Source organism: Oryza brachyantha, chromosome 9 (assembly GCF_000231095.2).
Source record: "Oryza brachyantha chromosome 9, ObraRS2, whole genome shotgun sequence".
Taxonomy (NCBI): domain Eukaryota; kingdom Viridiplantae; phylum Streptophyta; class Magnoliopsida; order Poales; family Poaceae; genus Oryza; species Oryza brachyantha.
Genome location: NC_023171.2, coordinates 11,397,975 through 11,418,136, shown reverse-complemented (window position 1 = coordinate 11,418,136; position 20,162 = coordinate 11,397,975). Strand labels below are relative to the sequence as shown.

General features: G+C 39.2%; 1 protein-coding gene and 1 pseudogene across 1 annotated transcript; both read left to right on the top strand.

Moving 5' to 3' along the window:
- The first annotated feature begins 4,337 nt into the window (after positions 1 to 4,337).
- Positions 4,338 to 9,103, top strand: LOC102715789 (putative wall-associated receptor kinase-like 16). Its single transcript, XM_015840901.2, has 4 exons — positions 4,338 to 4,784; positions 5,090 to 5,528; positions 6,435 to 6,599; positions 7,878 to 9,103. The coding sequence occupies exons 1-4, from the start codon at positions 4,338 to 4,340 to the stop codon at positions 9,044 to 9,046; spliced, it is 2,220 nt and encodes a 739-aa protein (XP_015696387.2). The 3' UTR covers positions 9,047 to 9,103.
- A 4,798-nt stretch (positions 9,104 to 13,901) lies between these two features.
- On the top strand, positions 13,902 to 19,713 carry LOC102715512 (annotated as a pseudogene).
- The last annotated feature ends 449 nt before the right edge of the window (positions 19,714 to 20,162 follow it).

Genomic DNA, 20,162 nt, shown 5'->3' with positions numbered 1-20,162 from the left:
TTAGGGGTGGAGGCGAGAGATGAGGGAGGATGGGCTAGATGTAGGCCAGAGACGCGCTGTAGAGTAACTTGTGTGATGAGATATCACGCCTTAGGCATGATGGGCTAGTAATTTTCTTGTGAGAAAAGTGAACGTTGACTCCTCAACTATGGGTTGTGCTTGATTGATTATTATCCTCCAACACTAAAACTGGGTATGAAGATTCCCCCAACATTTAAACTGAGTTAACTTATCTCCCTGGGTGATTTGGATGGTGGTTCATCATATATGGCACTACAGTCAGCAACTGATATATGGTGGCCTTATCCTACGCCAATGGAAAAGTCATATAAGAACAAATAAAAAACAACAACGATTGTTTGACCAAGTTAATATGTAGGAATAATAAGTAGGAATAGTGTGAGCATGTCAAGAATCAAAACATGAGACCTTGGGGTTACAACCACTCACCCCTGTCGCTACGCTAACTGTGCATCTCCAGTTATAATGATAATCCAATGGACTCACAAAGAAAAGTGTCACCTACAACTTGTGTGTGGGGAATCTTTTTCAAGTTGCAAGAAATTAACCCAACAAGCTGAGTTATTTTGGATTGCCACCACTCCTTGGAGAGCTGTCATAGTCCAGCTAATATAAAAATAATGGAGTTACATGATAGTTGACTGACTTTTTCTGATCTGTTAATAACTTGCTTTCAATGATAGATCAGTATGCAAGAAATCATATGTTTATGTTTTCTTCTTGTTCTTGTGAAACAAACAATATTCTAGCTATTAAAATCGAGCGGAGGAGGCAACCAGGGATAACTATATTCTCACCTTTTTTGGCACTTCAGAATTTTCTATTGGATGCTACCTATGTGTACATATGTGTTAGAATATATTTGGCATCTCTAGATGTGATAGTGTTAGGAAACTAGATATACAATCGAGACAAGAATTTACATGAAAAATACTTGTAGAAAAAGAAGTTACGGGCACCAACCGACCATGATAACTATGAGAAGATGATTATAACTATGGATAATAAAAACTGACTGCCGCGTCCTTTTTATACAGTGTGTATATAAACACACATACATGAAAAAAAGATAAAATCCATAGGAAAAAACTAGAAATTCTATTTGAAAATAATCTAAATACGTATTACATACTAAAATTCAGATCATATATTTAGCCGATAATTTACGTATCGTTATACCATTATGACTCCTTACATCCAAGATATGCTTCTTGCCTTTTAAGTCAGGCATGTACTCTATAAATAACTCATAAAGAGTTCAGTCACATTTATATGACAGGTTATATCTAAGAGAAAATTTACAGTTACGTGATAAGGTACCGAGCGGTAGCAAAAATTTAGTGTAAAATGTGGTAACTCTAGACTGTGTTCGGCAGTTGTATTGTTAACTGGCACAGAAAACACGATAATAGATTAATATCTGATTAGTTAATTATTAACTATAAAAAATTTAAAAATAGATTAATCTAAATTTTTAAAGTAACTTTCATATAGAAAATTTCAAAAAAACACACCATTTAGCGATTCAGGATGAGTGCACGCGAAAAACGACAAAAACGAGGGAATCTATTAATTGTTAAGAAGGAATGAAACGAACATGGCCTAATACCTGAGGTACCGAGAGATATCAAATTTAATACTAAAATTTTAGTAATTCTCGATAATAGTCAAGAACTATAAAATTATAAAATTGATCTATATCTAATGTAGTATATGTTTTTTATTTTGAGCCAAACCTAGAATATTACATATATAAATTTGACAAGATGTATATCCACTCCCCACTCCCGAGATGGCCACAAGATCCACCCGCAGTTCGATGACCTACGGGGATCCGACAACAAAATATTAATATGTAATTATGTGTGTCGTCAGCTCGTTTTGTGCACGCTAATTAGCTAGCATGTTGTTTTCTAGCCAGCTGTGTTCCCAATTAATTTGTCTTTCATTGTGAACTACGGCGAATTTCGCCTGTTAAGTACGTAACCACGTGTTGTTTGTTAGCTAATTGTTGTTGCATTTACTTGTGACTAGTTTGTTGTGTAATTATCCTTGGTTGTGCTAGCTAGTTCATCACCAGCATTCGATGACATAGAGAATGCAAAAAAGGGTACAGCCATCGCACGTGTTCACATTCAAATAGATGTCAACCTAAGTCCTTTCTTTTGATGAAAAAAAAAACAGAGTGCTTGAGCTGATCCGCCTGAAAAATATATCAGCCAATGCCATTGCTAAACTTCACAGAATCTCTGTTGTTTATCTTAAAATGACATGGGAAAAATGATCTATATAAACATAAAAACACATCTAGATTAACTGAATTAAAGAAATAAAGTAAAGGAACTTTTCTAGTTTTCTACTTTATGCAAATTCAATCTATGCCTGGTGTATGCGACAAACGGTAAAAGTTAAAGAGTAAGGTAAATGACCGTCATTAAATTTAGACTGACATGTTATTAGATCCATAATCGTGTACATTACACATTTTTATATCCTAATTATTGTTTATTGTAACATATGTAGTCCAAATCACCTTTAATTGGCATAGGCATCAAGGTGGCTATCCACCGAGGAAAGGATTTTCATTCAGCCCCCTCTCTAACCTACCGTGGCAATCAACGTGTATTTAGAGACTTAGCTATAGCACGCCCAAATCAATTCCACCACTTGATTCCTCATCTTCTGAAATAGATATCAGTGTGAGAGCAATCATCAAAGCTTGAAGGTTCCAAAGCAGTGAAGACAATACGAGTCAGAGAGGGTGATCCAGTGAGTCCGATGCAGGGGAAAAGCTAGAACAAAATATAGAGTAGTGCCTATCGTTTACTTTTTAGTGTTCTGAACTGAGTTTAAACTGCTATGAGTGCCTGAGGTTGGATTGAATGGATGTATATATTGTAAAAGTACATTAACTCTAACAAAAAAAATTTTTGGACTAAGTTCCTGGGAACCCCAGGGTTACTGTAGCTCCATCCTGGTCCGATGTGTGGCGGTGCCATTGTCATCGAGAAGGCCTACGATATACCCAAATTTTCAGGGAGAAGATGAACCTACACCTATTTATGTGAGCTCTACCTACACTTCGATGCCTCCCTCTGCATTGCACTTTATCTACCGCTTCCCTCTTCTTGATTTGAAGTAGATTAGAGAGGGGATAGAGTCGAAGTAGATTAGAGAGGGGATAGAGTGGCATAATGCGTTGAGGAGTCTGGATAGGGACAAATCCTAACATACTGAGGGGCCTAAATGCATTTTTGTTGCTGAGGACTAAGGAGGGTTTATGAGGGGGTGAAATGCGAAATATTTGCCACAGTAGATAACAACGTTGACGTGTAAGACCAAGTCAAAGACAATTAATTTGGACCATGGGTGGTATATTAAATCATGACTATAGACTTAAACAGGGGTGGAGCTATATAGTGCCTGGGGTTCCCAGGCACCAGTTAAAAAAAATTTAAGTAGAATTTATCTATTTTCATCATATATGCATCATCTCAATCTAAATTTAGGCACTCGTATTAGTCTAAATCTGGTTCAAAATGCTACAAATAAGTGAGTGACACCCACTTTATTTTGTTCTAGCTCCATCCCTAGACTTAAATATGCAATTGACAAGATGATGGACCTTAGTGACAGCGTTTGATCCATGTTTAAGGGACATCCGTGTATTTAACTCAAAATTATAATGATATATACATTGATTGCAGGGACTACATGCCTAAGTCAACGTCTTCCTAATTTACAACGGAACACTTCAAAGTAGATGACTAAATCCTACAGTAATTGATGCCTTTCCTCCACCAGACCACCACCATCTTCAAATCTGTAGCCCCTGCGACTGCGACAAAATATCAGTGCTATAGTTTTCACTCTGTCCTTTGAAACCGATCTAACTCCTACTGTAACAGAACTGAGAGCTGCAAGAATATATATTTTTTTAAAAAAAATGGCTAGAGGATGACGTCCAGACAGCTCTACTGAATTAATTTAATTACCAACGGCGCGCAGGCACTTTCATATGCAATTTTAAGTCATATATACACTTGTTGTCGCTATGCAAATAAAGTCATTCCCATTCCATTTGCCGAAAACCGAGTCAGCGGCACAGTACAATTTTAAAAAATAAAAGAAATTAAACAAAAAAGAATCAACACTCACAAACAAAAAAGAGAAGTCCATGTCCATCTATCTATTTATAGCTTCCAAATTAAGTCCCAATACAAGCTTAGGACATGATCACGCGAGAGCTGAGTAGCTTAATTTGACGCACTGCCGTTGCCTCCCGGGCTTTCGCGGTCCAACAATCAGTGAGATCGATGAGGTGGCGGTACTCTTGTCGAGGAGCGATTCTTTTCGGCCATCTCGTCCTCTGCTTTCCGGCCATCTGGTGGATGCCCGCCGCCGCCGATGTGCCGGCGGGCCAGCGGCCCGGCTGCCCGTCCAGGTGCGGGGACGTCGACATCCCCTTCCCATTCGGCGTCGGCCCTCGGTGCGCGATGCAGACGTTCTACGACTTCAAGATCGACTGCGTCTCCTCGAAGCCTTTCTTCCGGGGCGCCGAGGTGACCAAGCTCTCCGTGTCCGACGGCAAGGCCTCGATGAACATGAACATATCCACGTACTGTTACGACCCGTCGTCGGGCGCGATGAGGAGCCGAAGCGCGTCCGCGGACTTCAGCGATTCGCCCTACTGGATATCGGACAGGGACAACAAAGTCGTCGTCATCGGGTGCCAAACGCTCGCTTATATGCAGATCAATTTTGTAAGTATATGTTTTTTTTCCACCGTAGTATTAATTTTAGATAAATTATACTACATTCGTCCTATATTAAGTTTATTTTTTAGTTTTACATACAATGTTTTGAGTCTTCGTCTTATTTAAAATAATTATAATTAATTTTTTTATAATTACTAGACGGTAAAACATGAACAAATATTTCATACATAACTAATTTTTTAAGTTTTTTTTACAAATTTTTAAATAGATGGAGAAAATCTGCCCCCCCCCCCCCCCCCTCCCCCTAATCAGATGCTGGCTTCGCCTCTGAAAACACGTGCACCGTGCAGGCTTTAACAGGTTGTGTGTTAACATGCACGGAGGATTTCAGCCCTGTGGACGGTGTATGCTCTGGAGCTGGCTGCTGTGAACTTGATTTTCCTAATGGCACATGGTATTATAGTTCTTATTTCAATGAAAACTACAACAATAGCCAAATATGGAAGACCAATCCCTGCAGTTACATGGCAGTGATAGAGACTAAATCATTCAATTTCAATGCTACTTACGTCAACTCCACTATATTCTATGACACATACAAAGGGGTAACTCCAGTTTCGTTAGACTGGATCATATCAATGGATTCATGTGACGATGCTAAGAAAAACACCACATCATATGCATGTATTAGTGGAAACAGCAAATGTGTCAGTGAACCGAAGGGAGGTTATCGTTGTGCCTGCAGTGATGGATATGAAGGCAACCCATACATCAACGATGGATGCAAAGGTAGGGCTTATTAATTAATTATTAGTCATATTTGCTGAAATAAATAAACTAGCTAAATCAACGATGGATCCTTTACCCTTAATCTCTTCTTGAAGTCCATATTTTAGTTTAGACTAAACTAGCTAAATGCTCATGTTTTCTATATATGGGTAAAAAATATATTAATTATATATTATCTGAAATAAATAAAAAAATTCCATATAGGGAATATGAGTTACATTAATTTGATTTTATATGTGGATATCCATTTAAATTTGACTGTTTCTTAGTATTAAGAAGTTCAATTGGTAATTTCTAAAATTTACTGCGGATTCACTCTCACACCACTACCCTACTTTTAAAAAAATATATAGATATTAAAAAGATCAAAAGTTTATTTGTAAAATTTGTAATAAGAATAGATGGGATGGTAAATTCACTACCACCGTCACTATCTTAAAAAGAGCGTAGATTTAGGATTTTCACCTTTTTTTAAAAAAAGAACATTTCTTAGCTCTATTTATGTTGTGGTTTTTGTTAGCATGACAGTTATGTTTGTCTGTTTGGGACTTTATTCTACATGCTTACCAAAGTAATGCTACTTAGGTCCACACCTATAGCAGCCAAGAAAAGCACAACCCTTCCAATAAAAAAACTATGGTAGATCGAATCAATAGGTCTCTGGTGTTATTTATCCAATTTTAAAAGTTCGCATGAAAAATATCAGTATTTGAATTCAAAATAAAATTGTACTATGAAAGAGAGATTTGAGGGCCAAATGGACTTTGCCTTAACTATACGCCCTTTTATGTCCATGTTATAGCTATACCTGATGCACTGCATAATTAATTTTTTTTTTGAAATGCACTGCAAAATTAATTAAGTTGGTACAACAATTTTTAACTCGGTGTGGTGGTTTGATTTCAGATATTGATGAGTGCCTTGACAACACTACTTACCCCTGCAACGGAATATGCAAGAACACAATGGGGGGTTTCACCTGCTCGTGCTACCCTGGAAGTTATATGACGGATGGTGTTTGCCAAACTAATAGAAAATCCCGTTTTCCACCTGCAGCATCGTTTGTAATAGGTGGGCCCATCTCTTCGTAATAAATATTACCTCCGTTAAATGTTTTGCCTTTTTCCTATGTCAAATCTCATTGACCCATTCAAGTTTATGAAAAAAATTGTGCTTAAAACAAATATTGAACCAAAATATATTCAATGTCGAATTTAATGAAACTAATTGATATTGTAAGTGTTGCTTCATTATTATATAAACTTGGTCAAATTTGAAACGTTTGACTTATAAAAAAGTTAAAATGTCTTATAATACGAAATAGGGGGAGTAATAGTTGCACATGTGTACATCAATCTAGAAGGACAAGAGTCCGAGTCACACTGCATATATACTCCCTCACAAATATAACAGTTATTTCCTTAATATAGGGCGTAGGCAATTTTTGTTCTTTTTTTGCTTCTTGCCCAGTACACCACCCTAACAATTAATATTTCAACCATGATGCAAATGAATGGATCATGGTAATTTTCAAATTACTTTCTTAAAATTGTCCTTCAGTCTGAAATGACTAGCATTTGGAACTGAAACAAAGCCTATATATTGATACATTTCAAGATATTCCATGAGGAATTAGTTATAGTTTTTTTGCTATATTAAAATAAATACTTATTTAAATAGCCTATGCAAGCAGAAAACATGTCGAGGATTGTAGAACCAAATCAAACTAAATTTCATAGAACTGCAATTTGTACGATCAAACTATCAGTTTGATTCAGCATTAGTGAAACATTTAAAATATAAACAACAATGATATTTGAAATTATTAGAAAATAACCATTGGAATTGTCCCATTACTAGCGACAGATAGAGCCCACATGTCATATAGATTATGCTTGGCAAGTATGGAATACTGAGCCATGTCATCGTCTACAATGTATCAAACCTTTATATGTCAAATAACACGTACACGAAAGCATTATAGAGTACCAGATTTAGGTCTAGTTTTGCCATGCTTGCATATGCATCATCTAATGTGGCATCGTAACACTACAGACAATGGCGTGACATGACAATATGCTTACCGTTCCATCCCAAGCATAATATGTTCTACATGTGGCTTTGGTTTGTCAGTAACAGGGTGGTTTGAATGGAGCTTTTCTCATAATTTCAAATGCCATCCTTGCAGCTACCTAAAATGCTTCACTAATATTGTAGCAAACTGATAATTTGATCATAAAAGTTGTAGTTCTTTGAAATTTACTGAATAAAGAATCAAGTTGTCATGCTAGGTCATGGATAATGCATATGTTTCCAGAACTTTATAGTAACTAAAATTTCATAAAGCAGGTGGAAGCATTGGACTCGTTGTCCTAGTGATTGCCATTGCTTGTGCATGGTTCATCCGAGAACGAAGAAAGCTACAACGCATCAAACAACATTATTTTCGACAACATGGTGGTATGCTGCTTTTTGAAGAGATGAAATCCCAACAAGGTGTTACGTTCAAAATATTCTCTGAAGAAGAACTACAACAAGCGACAAACAAATTTAGTGAACAACAAATTATTGGCCAAGGAGGCAATGGAATTGTTTACAAGGGTCTTATCAAGGGCAACATAGAAGTAGCCGTGAAAAGATGCATGACAATTGATGATGCCAAGAAAAAAGAGTTTGGCAAAGAAATGTTAATCCTATCTCAGATCAACCACAAAAACATAGTTAAATTGTTAGGTTGTTGCCTCGAAGTGGAGGTCCCTATGCTAGTCTATGAGTTTGTCCCAAACAACACACTCTTCCATCTCATCCATGGAAACCATGATCAACAAATCTCTATAGGCACTCGCTTGCGGATTGCCCACGAGTCTGCAGAGGCACTTGCTTATCTACATTCATGTGCTTCACCACCAATCTTCCATGGTGATGTTAAGTCATCCAATATTCTTCTTGATGCCAACCTCTCAGCAAAAGTATCTGACTTCGGTGCTTCCATATTGGCTCCAACAGATGAGTCACAATTTGTCACGTTGGTCCAAGGGACTTGTGGATATCTTGATCCAGAATATATGCGAACATGCCAATTAACAGATAAGAGTGATGTCTATAGCTTTGGAGTTGTTCTTCTAGAGCTTCTCACAGGCAAGAAACCCATCAACCTCTTTGCACCTGAACATGAGAAAAGCCTATCAGTGATATTTCTCATAGCGATGGATGAGAACAAACTTGAAGATATATTGGACGAACAAATAAAGAACGACGGTAATTTAGGTTGTCTCCAAGAGATTGCAGGGTTAGCAAAGTGGTGCTTGGAAATGTCAGGTGTAAACAGGCCATCAATGAAGGAAGTTGGAGAGAAGCTTGATACGTTGAGAAAGGTCACACAACATCCATGGGAGGAACATAATTTGCAGGAGCTGGAAAGCCTACTTGGAGAACATGGCACAACACAGGTTATCAGCAATACTGGAAATTTCAGCATAGAGGAAAATGTTGTCATGGGGCTAAAATCAGGGAGATAAATCCCTACAGTTTTCTTGACGATGTTAGTAACAATGTCTGCCAGATTTTCCAACTAAAGGGACCACATCATCTCTTGTTATCATGTGTGTTATCATATATATTCCTCTTGTGTTATATTAATTTTCCTTGATATGTATAATACAATCATGTGTTTGCGATTGCATATGAAAAAATCAGTTCATAACGTATCTATCTATTATAATATAAAGACAGAAGGTACGCCGTTCACTCGGAAGACTAGAAATTATGATGTTAATCAAAGAAAATAATAAAATATGAATTGTTTGGTCATGGTAGATAACTAGAATTTTAAGGTTGAGATTTAACAAGTCTGCATACAAGTTTTGGATTATCAGATTTAGTAGGAGGTGAGACTCATAATCTGTGGTCTCAGAACTCAAGACTCAGGATATGCATCAATAAAGCTTAAGTGTATTTGGAAACTAGCACATACTAGTTCACTTAATAACAAAATTGCATAAACAACCTGCATTCACCCACATTTTTAATACCATGTGCTCCGGCTATAACTATTTGAGGAGGTTCTAGCTATTTGCTCTCATGTATAATATAGCAACTATTAGTTGTAACTTGTTATAGCCCCATTTAGGAGATTCCTAGCAGCTCATCCATGTTGACATTTAGATGGTTATCTAAAATAGATTCTCTCTTCATATCAGTTATCGCTCCAACAGAATATCCATATTACATGTTCCATATATACTTTATTAATATTTGATATTAAGATATGAAGTAAGAAGAGAGAAACTCCAAATATGAAGTTCCTCGTTCCAATATGAAATATGCTCTATTTTTAAAGGATGGGATAGAGTATTTATTGGACCAACGTTTTTTTCCTCATATACATTATTTCTAGGATGGAGGATATGATAGAGTATCTGCTGGGGCTACTCTTAACCCATTATTAGCAGTTTGAGTAAGCCAATCGCTAAGCGTCTTATCCCTTATTTAGAAAACTACCCAAAATATAATAACTTTTGGCTATATATGATGTCGGCACCACCATAATTACCGATGAGGCAGGTGTGGGAGCAACACGTTAGATCGAGGCAGAGCGGATCTACTGTTGTCCGCTAATGAGGCCCTAGCGACTGGCGCAGTGCTTCTATGGGGTGACGGGTGCGGGTTGACGAGCTTCAGATAGCTCCTCAGCAACTCACGTCTCCCCAAAGCAGCAATGTGAGGACTATGCAGCACGGATTGAATAACCAGTCGTATGTTAAATCAGAAGGACTATTCAGCCCGAATTGAATAATCACCGCAGATGATCTTGAATCCACACCTGTTCGATGGCCGATGGAATCCGAAGTGTTCTCCAATCTCTAGCTTTCAGTTCACCGATGGCATTGCTGTCCATCTATAAGAGCAAGTATAATAGCAGGCTATAAGCCAGCTAAATGCTGATGTGGAAGAGAGAGGAGAGGAGAGAGAGAAGAAGCTGGCTATAAGCTTGTAGCTAGCTCAGGCACAAGAACCAACACACTATGTGAGAGAGACATGTGGGTCCTGCATTAAAGATGAAGAGCTAACCACTATATGAGTGGGCTATAAAAAAGACTATAAACAGTCTTATAGCCAGCTTGTTGGCTATATTATTAACCTTACTCTAACGCGGACGCCGCCTCAATATGCTTGTCTGTCACAACCGGCATACTTCAGCTTGCCAAGAAATCTTAATTAACTAGCATGGAATTCTATGCAAATTCTTGTAAGCCATTGCGAAGCAGATTTATATGTTAAGTTTATTTCTCAAATTATCTCATATGTGAATATCCCTAGTATTTTGCTCTCATCCTCGTGAGAGTGACGTGGGGGGTGAACGTCTGCTGCCGCCCACTCCCTTTGCGCCATCCATTTGCCACAGAGCCGTCGGAGAAGATGCCGGAGAATGCGTGCGATGTTGCAAGGAGGGCAGCTCATCCTTCGGCGCAGAGAAGGCAGAGCATGCCCAGCGAGAGGCAGCCCACAACAGCCTTAGATCCAAATTCTGGCGCTTCAACTCTCGATTCGTCCGTCGCTATTTTGTCCTCCTTCACTGCCTTCCTTGTCAAATTTGTCTCATGCGCGAACATTCACTCATTTGTTTCAAATTATGTATAAACCTTATATACATAATTTTATACATATAAACTTTATACACGAAATATTATACGCACAAACTTATACACTGAATACTATATACACAGACTTTATACACTAAATCTTATACATATATACTTCACACTAAATATTATATATATATATATATATAAACTTCATACTAAATAATTATACGTACTGACTTTATACATAAACATAACAATCAATCAACACATGAATATTTCATATATAAACTTTTGTATTTACCATAAAAAAATCCAATATATATCATCATGCCCAAGCAACAAAATATAAAAAAGAGATCCATATGGAAAAAAAGAAAATAAATACCCACCTATCTCTAATCCGTACGGATGGAGAGCGTACGAGCGTTCATACTCTAGCCTTCTCGGTCCCTGTCCCTCGCTCTGTTGCGAAAGGCAGAGTGTGCGGCATCACCCCAACAGTGATGCCGGCCTTAACTCAAGCGGTGTTGCCTTTGGTTTTGCAAATACCCCCTCCCCCGCGTCACTGGCATGTCCTTTCTCCCACAGGGCTTTTTACTTTTTGCCACTTACCTGGTAAGTTTAATCTATCTCCCAACTCTCTTAGAGAGGAGAGTAACAAATATGTAATGGGGCAAAAAAAAATTAAATCACTCCCCGTCGCCTCCCCCCTCCCCCGATGCGCATAGTTATGAAGGTGGTGCTGGTCTTCAACACTGGATGTGGTGGCTCTGCCGTGTGGTGACGCCTGCAAATGGGTGGGGGAAAAAGTGTTCTGTGTGCTCGGACATGTGGTAGAGTTGTCATGGAGATGATGGCTCGGGTTGCCGTCTGGTGGTTATCATTGCACCTCATTTTAACGTCATCTCACATTCCTGAGGAGGTCATCCTTTCTCAAGACTAGCCTCTCCCGGTCGAGTAGTCCTCTCGAGAAAGTTGATGTTTGAAGTCAGAGCTACTCAATGAAGTTTGTCAATAGTCATCATGGATAAGGGAGTCATTTCTTTGTGATTGGTTCTGAAGTTTAGGTGGGCGGAGAGGTGAGCGAAGTAGGAGTTGATGTGCTAGGAGTGACAAGCTCACGACAATGCGGACTGAAGTCTCCTTTTCTTGGCGTTGAGACGGTTGAGGTGGCATGTGTGCCTTCTTTTTCCTTGGTGCTTGTAGTCACTCTGCTGCCCTTTCTATTGGTGTGTTTGTGAAGTCGAAGCTACTCGAGACTGACGACCTGGGCAACGATAACACATTCCCTTTTTGCATTGTGTTGCTTTGCAAGATTTGTCATGGTGGGTAGGGATGCCAATGAGCTCAAGCGAGCTCGTCTCCGTAGGCTCGAGCTCGAATCTTGAGTCTATTTTATATAACTTTTGAGCTTCTAGATTAGCCTGGCTTGAGCTTGACTACCGAACTTTAGTCATAAATATAATATCATACATTTTAAAAATAATATCTCGATAAAAATATTTAATTTTCAGTTAACCATGTTAATTACAAATAATAAAAAGGAATACGATAAGTATGTGATGTCAACCCAAGGTTAGTTAATTCATCGAGTGGATGTATATAAATGACATATTTGATCTACTCATTTATTAAATGAGCAACAAAAATCATATATTATCAGTTCATAACTAATGTCTCCTGGTCACGTCTCTGTCATACAAGACCTGGGCTTCGCCGACCCGTCTCCATGATCGATCGTGGACTGTAGTCTGTGTGTGCTGCACTGCTCATATATATCTAGCTAGCTGATTGGTGATTACTAAGAGACATATTAACGAAGCTAGCTCTCGTCTCAACAATCGGCAAGGACTTGGCGATCGAGTCTCCCTGGGACCCTGCAATCGATTCCTGGCGTGATCGAGAGGGATGCTGAAAATGGTAGGGTGGTTAGCTGCCTGAGTAATTGGTCCCGTACACATAAGGCGTCCGCCCATTCTTGGCGACGCGTCTATTCCTGTCCAGATCGAGATCTCCTCTTCAGATTTCCATGGACTTTTGACGGTGCCCTGCTTTGCCTGACTCATCTGCGCACACCGCGGTAGTGAAAATTTCTTGAAGTGTCACGTTGTTTAATTGGATGTCGGAAGGAGTTTTCGGACATAAATGAAAAAAATGAATTTCACGGCTAGCCTAGAAACTGCGAGACGAATCTTTTAAGCTTAATTAATCTGTCATTAGCATATATTGGTTACCGTAGCACTTATGACTAATCATGGGCTAATTAGGCTTAAAAGATTCGTCTCAAGATTTCTTCCATAACTATGCAATTAGTTTTTGATTTATCTATGTTTAATGTTTTATTTAGATGTTAAAAATTCGGTGTGATGTTTTTGAAAAAAAATTGTGGACTTGTTACCAGGCCTAAGTGTCGGACGCGCATGCTGTGTTTTCAAGCGTCAATTTGCTCTCGTAAAAGTCCAAAAGACAATTCCCGTTCTACGAGTTACCACTCGATCGATCATATCATCGTATATACTAGTGGTACCGTGTGGTCTGGGCGTATGGCCTACTCGCCTGCCTGAGTATGGCCACGTCGCGGTGCCTATTGAGTCCGTCAAAGTCTTCGCAATGATCAATCTACAGACGTACAGACCAGACCCCCATACTGAAATGCTTTTTCCATCGGGATACTCCAGTAGTATATAATTAGGGAGCTAGGCCTACTGCCGAATGTGCGAAACACACACAACTGCACGACCAGACACTTTCAGCTGCAGACCAATTAACCAGCTAGCAGTGAATGGGCATGGAGTGTCACGAGCTACTACGCCTTCTTCTCTGCCTCGCCGGCTTCAGCTGGGTGCTGGCCGCCGCCGACGTCGCACCGGCTGGCCGGCATCCAGGCTGCCGGACACGGTGCGGCGGCGTCGACATCCCGTACCCTTACGGCACCACCCGAGAGTGCGCCATCCATGGCGGCTTCGTGGTCAACTGCACGTCCGTGAATGGCACCGCGAAGCTCCTGCATGGAACCTTGGAGGTGACCAACATCTCGGTGCCCAAAGGAAAAACCTGGTTCAAGACGACGATATCTTCGCAGTGCTACGATCCAGAAACAGGCCGAACCTTGTACCACGACGCATGGGCTAGGTTCACGAATACACCTTACTGGCTGTCGCACGACGACAACAAAATTGTCGTCATCGGCTGCAACGCACTCGCTTATATGCGGAGTTCCTCTGTGAGTATGTCTTGCCCATTTTTCATACTATATACTGTGCAATTTTAAGGTAGCAGCTGATTTGCAATTCTATTATAGGAAGACGCAGAAACGATATAGTACCTTATAAGGAGGACATTGTTATGGTACCTTCTAAGAAGGGCAGTAGTCTAGTAAAATTTAAATTTAACCATATATTTTTATATATCTTTTATAAGTATCTTAAATATTTTATTTAAAACTTTGATAAGATATATTTAGCAATTCATCTATTTTAATATAAAATATTATACATAAATTCATCGTAATATTATATATTCTATTCCAATTTTACTCCTATAAAATTTTTACTACACTACTACCAGCGCAGTATAAGAAAATCAGATCCATTAGATTTAAAATAACGGACGACTCATATTCATGGAAGGGTACATAGTTAGATTTAAATAACGGATGGCTCATATTTATGGCATGTTACAGTACCTTCTTCTTCTATTGCTACTGTCAGTATAAAAATTTAAATCTAATTATGTACATTTATAATTATATTAAATATTTTATTTATACTTTCGTAAGATAAATTTATCAATTTATCTGTTTTAATCTGACATATCACACAAAAATTTATCGCTATGTTATATATTTTTTTTAATCAATTTTACTCCTATAAAATTTCTATTATATATATACAAGTGTATTATAATGAAATTATATCCTTTGAATTTAAAATAACGAACGGTCAAAATCAAGGATATCTTAAAAAAAATCCAATCTCTATATATTGAATCCTGGCCATTTTCGCGTGCTGTGATTGGGCCACGTGGCACAGCCTGGTTCTGGCGTTCGACCTTCGCACGCGACCGTTCGAAGCGCCAGCGATGCCCTCCCTCCCGTCGAGCCCGAGCAGCGGCCGGACGGCGCCGGCTTGAGCAGGCGGTGGGCGGAGCTGGAGACACGGTGACGATGGATCGAGGCACGACGGCGGCGGATCAAGGCGCCGCGGCGACGACCGGATCTCGGAGGCGGCCGGGCGACGGATCGAGGCGCCGCGACGGCGTTTGGAGCACGGACCAAGCGAGCGACGGATCTGGGCAGCTTGGGGCCCGACGGCGGGGGTGGTGGCTCTGGTTGGCTTGGAGCTCGGTGGCAGCCGCCACCGCCGAGGTCTCCCCGCCCGCTGCCCTGAGATCTCCGCGGGAGCTCGGGGGGCCCGCCTGTCTGGAGCTCCCGTAGCCCGCATAATTAATTTTCTTTCCTTAATCAAAATGCTATTAAATGGTTTATCTCCTTTAGTTTTAAATCCAGTTAAAATAACTTTTATTTTTAGCTAAATATAAAGTATTTATTTATCTACTTTGATTAAATTTATAATTTTATCAAAAATAAATAATCATAAATGCATTGAATATCATTGGCCAATGGCCAATAAATGATCATAATAAACATTTATACTCCCTCCAAAATTTTAAATTGACATGGTTCGCTTTTGATTTATGCCTAACTATTCGTCTTATTCAAAAAATTAATATTTATGGATTATTTTGTTATGATTTGGTACTTAAATAGCTTTAGGTACGATTTATAATTTTGCATATTTTACAAAAATAATTTAAAAACCGAAGGGTCAAACATAAATCTAAAAATTATTTATGTCATTTAAATAAAATCAGAGAGTATTTAGGTATACGCGGTAATGCCGCGTGTTGTTTTTAGTAGAGTACTAATTTGTTGGGTTAGTAGTAGTATGTGTACGTCCTCACCAATAGACCCTCCAGAGAGATGTCAAAAGTCTCTTTTCTGTTTTCTCGGTAAACTCTGCTACAGCTTATTTCTCCAAGAGAATTGCACTTCTTAACAACCATGATTGTTTTATTTTCCTGACGTCCCACATAGTGATGGGAGATGTATATATGGAGTTCAGCTATTTGGATGTTGCCTCTTCCTTCTCAATAGAATGGCACAAATCTATCGCACGTTCTCGAAAAGAATCACAAGTGAAAAATGTTGAGTTATCCATGATTAAAATATGCGACGCCTAAAACATTTCTCTAATTCATTAGGCTACAAAATTTACACTAGCGCAAGCAGAACATTTGTCACTAACTATGACAATAACAGATAATAATTATCCTACAAGTGATTGACTAAGTCTACAATAATCACTTTCGTAACAAATGGAACCGAGGGTATAAGCAGTGGTTGATCCAGCAACCAGGCAACTTAGCCCATGGCCAAGGGCCTCCTGGAGAGGAAAGCCCATTGCATACTTTGATGTTTCACCATGTAAATGGATATTGGATAAAGAGTGCAATGGGTGCCCTATGCCTTGGATGGAATTATTTTAGTATTAATTTATTATTTAAAATATTTACAGAATTATATTTTCATTTTAAAGAATTGCAAAAGTAACCTCCTCGCACCCAACCAGTGGGCGTGCTGTATAAAACGTCCTTTGGTTGAGTGTGGTTGATGACGTGGAAGACGACGAGTGGTGTGCAGAAGACGACCGCTAGGGCTAGAGGGCCGCTTGTAAAATTGCTACAACTGTCTTTTTACCAGCTTTAAGGAGGCCACCTAAAAAAAAAAGCTCACCCTCAACAACCGTCTCCCGTTTTCCACTCGCCATCTAACATGTCACCTACCGCACCCTCTTAGACGACGTTCCATACACTGCGCCCACTAGTTGGACACGAATAGGTTAGTTTTACAATTTTTTAAAATAGAAATACATTTCTGTAATTTTTTTAAAATAAAATTAATAATAATAATCACCCATTTCAAGATCCACCCCTTGATACAAGACTACTTCAATGTATGAGCACCTTGCTCATCAGAAATTAAAGAAGCGACATTTATCTGGAAAAAGACAACCTTCAAAAGATTTCTTAAACCAATAGCTTAGCTTGTAACGCCGTGTTCGTTTGAAGAGTATTAATCCAGCACGGAAAATATAGTAATAGATTAGTACATGATTAATTCATTATTAGTTACAAAAATTTACAAATAGATTAATATAATTTTTTTAAATAATTTTTCTATAGAAAATTTTTGTAAAAAACACAACGTTTAGCCATTCAGAAAGCGGGTGTGCGAAAAACGAGAGAACGTGGGTAAATTCTCACCGTGAACTCATGCTTTTGTTCGCAGCTCATAACTGGGCAAAACGACCAGTATGTAATCGGTTGCTCATCAACATGCGGCAAAGTGACCCCTACGAACGGTTCATGCTTTGGTGCTGGCTGCTGCCAGGCAGATATCCCCAACGGCATACGGTATTACCAAGGTTATTTCAACGAAAACTACAACACTACAAAAAACTGGAGGCAAAGCCCTTGCAACTATGTCGCTATCATGGAAACCGCGGCCTTCAACTTTAGCACCAGCTATCTCACCTCCAGAGTATTCAGCGACACATACAAGGGGAAGGTTCCTGTTGTCTTGGATTGGACAGTTTCATGGGATACATGTGAGGCAACAAAGAAGAACACCACTTCGTACGCTTGCGTTAGTAGCAACAGCGACTGTGTTGATGCCACCAATGGTCGCGGTTATCGCTGCAAGTGCTCTGATGGGTATCAGGGCAACCCGTACATTTCTGATGGATGCAAAGGTCCCTTTCCTACCATTTTGATTCCTTCGCTCCTGAGAAAGAGATTGAAAAATGAGATTTTTAACGTCTTTTATATGTTTCAGATATCGACGAGTGCATTGAAAATATCGCTAAGCCATGCCAAGGAATTTGCACAAATACGCCGGGGGGCTACATATGTGCTTGTCCACGAGGAAAACATATGATTGATGGTATTTGCAGGGAGGGTCCCACTTCGTGGATTACGCCTGTTGTAGATAAGTTACCCCTTCAGCCTCTCACACACAGTCACAGAAAGAGCCAATTGACATCAATTTGGGCATTGTGTAGTACTATAGAATATAAAGTAGAGGAAGCAGTCATATTAGTCATGTTTAACTAAATGTAAGGTTAGCCAGCCCGGCAATGCTTATAATTTTTACCATTTTTGGAGTAGAAAAAACTGGTTCTATAACAGTGGAAACCATGCAGGTGCAAGTGTTGGAATTGTTACCCTTATGACTATTCTGATGTGTGCATACCTCATCGAAGAAAAAAAGAAGCTACACATTATAAAGAAGAAGTACTTCAAACAGCATGGAGGTATACTGCTATTTAAGAAGATCAAGGCACAACAAGGTACTGCATTTAAACTATATACAGAAGAAGAATTGCAGAAAGCCACTAACAAGTTCGACGAAAAGCAAATTCTTGGTCATGGGGGACATGGCACTGTGTATAAGGGATTTCTCGAGGACAACAATGAAGTCGCAGTCAAAAGATGCAAGACAATCGGTGAGCAGCATAAAAAGGAATTTGGTAATGAAATGCTAATCTTATCTCAAGTAAACCACAAAAATGTTGTCAAACTGTTGGGTTGTTGCCTTTGAAGTGGAAGTTTCAATGTTAGTGTATGAGTTTATCCCAAATGGCACATTGTTCCATCTCATTCATGGTAGTCATGATAGACACATCTCTTTGACCACTCGATTACAGATTGCTTATGAGTCTGCTGAAGCATTGGCATACCTTCATTCATGGGCATCGCCTCAAATTCTCCATGGTGATATCAAGTCATCCAATATCCTCCTTGATGGTAACTTCACAGCGAAGGTCACTGACTTTGGCGCCTCGATCCTAGCACCAACGGATGAAGCACAATTTGTCACATTGGTACAGGGTACTTGCGGGTACCTTGATCCAGAGTACATGCAGACATGCCAACTGACAGATAAGAGTGATGTATACAGTTTTGGAGTTGTTCTCCTTGAGTTACTCACAAGAAAGAAGGCATTCAACCTCAATGGGGAAGAGAATGAGAGAAGCCTTTCCATGAGGTTTCTGTCTACAGTCAAGGTGAACAAACTTGAAGATATATTGGATGAACAGATTAACAACGAGGAGAATATGGGTTTTCTAGAAGAGATTGCAGAGCTGGCCAGACAGTGCTTGGAGATGTGTGGTGAGAATAGGCCATCAATGAAAGAAGTTGCAGAAAAGCTTAATAGCTTGAGAAAGGTTTTACATCATCCTTGGGCACAACAGAATTTTGAAGAGATGGAGAGCTTATTAGGAGGACCATCGGTTGTCAGCTCCGAGGTTGGCAGTACAGGATTTTTTAGCATTGAGAAGAAATCTATAATAGCCCTAGAATCAGGAAGATAATCACTATATTTTACATGACATCTCATTACATGGACTAAAATTATGTCGTTGAGCACTACATAGGATATCATATGTCATTAAGTATTAAGGTTATCACATTGCCATAAGATTACCACGGGTAATTTATTTAATGACTCTTTACATGTGTAGGCCATTGTTACCTCATTGTTAAGATGCATTTTTCAACAAGTAGTTGTTTTCATTATTATTGTAGCTTTAGGCTTTCAAAAATCTATACCTCCACCGGACGTTTTCTCGCTATACATAGTATGTATAACCCACACACGGACATACCAATCTCCATCAGACCAACTGAGCAAAAACGAATTAGAGATATTTTATTTTCTTTTTGGAAATGGGATAGACTCGACCTCTATCTTCAATGGATGTTGGTGCGCTTAGGATCGAACCCAAATGAAGCCAAACTCCCTCATCCCACTCTTCCTCTGTCGAGTGCTCCTACGATACATATACACAGACATATTACCCCCGAATCAGAAGTAACCCAACCATTCCTGAACAATATGTTTGCTATTCTACTCCAATTTAACATACAACTTGTTAGAGCATGATTTAAAACGCTCAATTTAACCCAGCCATGAATCACTAAACTA

Coding starts and splice junctions, on each gene's coding strand:
- LOC102715789 (XM_015840901.2), top strand. CDS start 4,338: ATGAGGTGGCGGTACTCTTGTCGAGGAGCGATTCTTTTCGGCCATCTC. Junction 4,785..5,089: donor CTTATATGCAGATCAATTTT/GTAAGTATATGT, acceptor TGCACCGTGCAG/GCTTTAACAGGTTGTGTGTT. Junction 5,529..6,434: donor CATCAACGATGGATGCAAAG/GTAGGGCTTATT, acceptor GTTTGATTTCAG/ATATTGATGAGTGCCTTGAC.